We start from the raw sequence: 3586 nt of genomic DNA, 5'->3' as shown, positions 1-3586 counted from the left end.
TAATTTTTCCTTAATCATTAACTTTTTCCTTGTCATTCTCAAAAGATGTTGGAATTATGTGATCCATCCACCTTTGGGTTTTGGATATTCTTTTTCGAATGTGACATTTTTCAACATGGCATATCATGGTTGCAATCATGCATAGTTTAGAATTATAAAATAATCCAACTCAATTCCCTAAGGGATTAATCTACATAATTAAAATATATGCTTGTGCCGAATCCCAATCCGACAGTGCCTTTTTCCTTTAATTTCTTTATGTTTCGAGCAAGAGACCGCAAGATGCATATCCTCCAAAAGAGAGGCATAATCTTTGCCTCAATCTAGCTATCAATTAATTATTACATGGAAAGGACAAATCACAAATGAGACCCTCTAACTAGGAATTCCAGAGTGGAGTAACAATCAGCTTCACAATTTCCCATAACACATTGCACTTATTTAGAAACCGAATCTACCATATTTTAGAGGCGCATAGTTATTGATGAACCACTATCAGGATTAAAAAAAATCAGCTTTAGATGACAGATGCATCGAAGCTTCATAAGCTTGCCAAGTATCACATTCATGAACTTCCACAACACATGGCAAATTAGAGTTAAAATTAAATTATTTGTATATGGATTATATAGCTCATAAGAAGCAGGCATATAAGAGTCGTGGAGGAAGCAGAAACGAAGTAAAAATTAAAAAACACTCGAGAGAAATAATACTGCCAAAGAAGCACTATTATGGGTGGTTTTGCCACTGACATCGTTTTGATCAAAAGTGGCGAAGCAACTGCAAACATTATTATATCAGTGTTTGGGAAATCTCAGCTTTAGGTTGATGTTTTCCATGTCTTAATTAATTAGACAGATACTCGCTAACGCCTTTCAATCTAGTTAAAATTTATTAAAAATTATCAAATTATAAATAAAATTAATTAAATATGATGTAAGAGTTGTAAATTTTTTACTTTTGATAAACTACAAATAAATGTGCTAGTAAAAAAGAATGAATTTAGTGTGTTCTTGGTTTAACATTAAAGAGTTGATTTTTGATATATTTTTATATGTTTGATTTTACAATAGAAAAAAATTCATAATAGATATTGAGTTGAAATAATTTTAAATAATTTTTATGTTAAATTTAAAATTTAATACTGAATTTTATTTCTAATTTAATTTTATAATAAAATATCTAAAGATAAACTACGTGACTTCAAAATTAATTTTATCAACTTGTACTACAAGAAAAAAAATTGTTAATTAGAGAAAGTGAACTTATAAAGTATGCCAGGTGTTGAATGGCAGGGGTAAAACGTGAGGATGGACAACAGCTGTCATTGTGTCCGAAAGGTTGACTTGTTAACACTGTCAAAGCACTACTACTACATTGATTTTTTATGAATGCTTTTTGGACTGTGCTTGGACCACTATGGCAGACAATGACTAAAGCGCTTCCACATACATCATATAGAAAATAGTGGTTTGGTCTGGTCTCGTCACATTAGCATGGAGCATAGTTTAATAATAGGATGGTGACTGGGCCCAGTTTATAAGGTATTGTAATGGAATAGCCTTCTTTTGGGAACCTTCATGTGAGTAACAGTTACCACTTTGCTTGCATGTATGTATTTATATATATCTATTTTCATATGCTTGTTGGAGCCAACACCCAACTATCCCTTCTTTCTTTATAGTCTGCATCTTCTAACACCCTTTTTTTTCTCTCTCATTCAAGTGCACAAACATGAAGTTAAGTCTTCACCTTGGAGCTCTCCTCTTTTTCCTTTTCTTCCTAGTTTCCTCATCAAAACTATCTGCCAGACCACTCACCACTGAACAAGGTAAGCACTAGTTGAGTCTCAATTTTAATTGCCTCCTTTTGGAATGTGTTTTACTAAGTGGAATTTGGTTTCTTTAGGGAGAAACAGATCAAAACTGAATGAGGTCTCAGGGGAGGACTTTGTTTTGGAGTTGGAAGGAGGTGAATCTTTGAAGGTAGGAGACATTTTATTTCAAAAACTTGGACACAGGCACAGTAGTTCATTAGATATTTTACTTTTAGGTGCTGTTTTCCTATTAGAATTAGTGTTTATGCTGACTTTTAATGTAAATGTTTATTACAATAGATTATCGAAGTGAAATTTCAATTCTAATTGGATAACACCAAAAACATCTATAGAACTGGATCTAAGTTTTGTCGTTTCATTGAAGGGTTTTCTCCTTCTGAGTAAATTATACTTGATATTATATCTTACAATTATGTCTGTCTCTGGAATATAGCAGCTGCTGGGGGTGGAGGGCTGCAAAAGTGGAGATGAAGAATGTTTGCAGAGAAGAATGACTATAGAAGCTCACCTAGACTACATCTACACCCAGCACCATAAGCCTTGAAATCAGAAATCTTGTCATTTTATACTCCAATTAGTAATATCTTTTCAATTTAGCTTAGATAAATACTATTAAGCTAGGATGTTTCCTATTGTTTTTATTTTCTCTACAACACTTGGGGCTTTGCAAAAGCCTTGTTGAAGTGGTATTAAGGGTATCATCTGTTTGATAAAGCAACTGATGAACATATATATATATATAACGGAAGCTTATGAATTTTATTAGTCATGTTGGGCTTGCATATGTTGATAAGTTTGTGACTTTGTCCAACAATCAGAAATCTGTTGTTTCACTTTCAAGGAGCGGATCCATCAAGAGGGGGACATCACGCCATTAAGCAGTCATAAAACAAGCTCAATGAAATTAACAGAAAGGGATAATGCCCATATATAATCACAAAACGACATTTCAAGATAACTTGTATTGTACATCCCACTAAATTATTATGGGAAACATAATGTTTTTTTTCTTCTAATAGGCATGTTAACCCAATATATATAATAATATCATTGAACCTCAAAATTCTTATCTTGTTGACTATCAAACATTCTTGTCATTGAAGTACTAAATTCCAATTTAGGCTGATACACAGGAAATTCAAAAGACTACAATTAAAAGACCGATATGCGTATTGCATAGTTATTTTGGTTCTTGATCTCAAATTAATATCATATTCATTATTCATAACTCGCTGCATGTTGATTCAGTAAATCCCAGCAATAGCATTAGCTAATCTCTTAAATGGAAGCAGAAATGATCAAGTGCACGCTCAAGCGTTTGATGGCTCGAAATGCTATTGATTATGTTTGTTTTCGTGGGCCAACTCGAGTGAATAAAAGTTCTAAAATCAGATAAAAGTGTTGCGATAAATGACATTCACGTCCAATTCTCACGTTAAAGTAGAAGCTACTTTGTATTGCTATTATCACGTCTTTGATCTACGTTATTGGATTTAGACGCAAATCCAAACACAAGGTTAAGTGAAATGACTATGGTATTGTTTGTATCGGTTGTAATGCTTAATGTTGCCTAATTATTTACAATTGTCAAAGTAACTAAAGGAAAATGAAGTGAAAACTTCTCTAAACATACTAAAATATAAACATCATTGACTAGGTGTATGTTTAGTTACATGTCTCAGAAGATTTGGTCCATATCAAGTCCAAAGTTACTCTCTGTAGTTTTATGCATTTTTTGTTGGTTTGACG

At 32.7% G+C, this 3586-nt stretch overlaps 1 protein-coding gene across 2 annotated transcripts; it reads left to right on the top strand.

Moving 5' to 3' along the window:
• Positions 1 to 1629: 1629 nt before the first annotated feature.
• LOC114379117 (putative phytosulfokines 6) lies at positions 1630 to 2619 on the top strand. 2 transcript variants are annotated; one of them, XM_028337699.1, is made up of 3 exons: positions 1630 to 1831; positions 1909 to 1985; positions 2271 to 2619. In XM_028337699.1, the coding sequence occupies exons 1-3, from the start codon at positions 1735 to 1737 to the stop codon at positions 2379 to 2381; spliced, it is 285 nt and encodes a 94-aa protein (XP_028193500.1). In that variant the 5' UTR covers positions 1630 to 1734; the 3' UTR covers positions 2382 to 2619. The 2 variants fall into 2 exon arrangements, with proteins under 2 accessions (XP_028193500.1, XP_028193501.1); XM_028337700.1 differs by having other exon boundaries at positions 1633 to 1831; positions 2274 to 2619.
• Positions 2620 to 3586: the final 967 nt, after the last annotated feature.

This window comes from Glycine soja, chromosome 12 (assembly GCF_004193775.1).
Source record: "Glycine soja cultivar W05 chromosome 12, ASM419377v2, whole genome shotgun sequence".
NCBI classification, from domain to species: Eukaryota; Viridiplantae; Streptophyta; class Magnoliopsida; order Fabales; family Fabaceae; genus Glycine; species Glycine soja.
The sequence above is the reverse complement of the archived record's forward strand: the minus strand, read 5'-3'. Positions and strand labels throughout refer to the sequence as shown.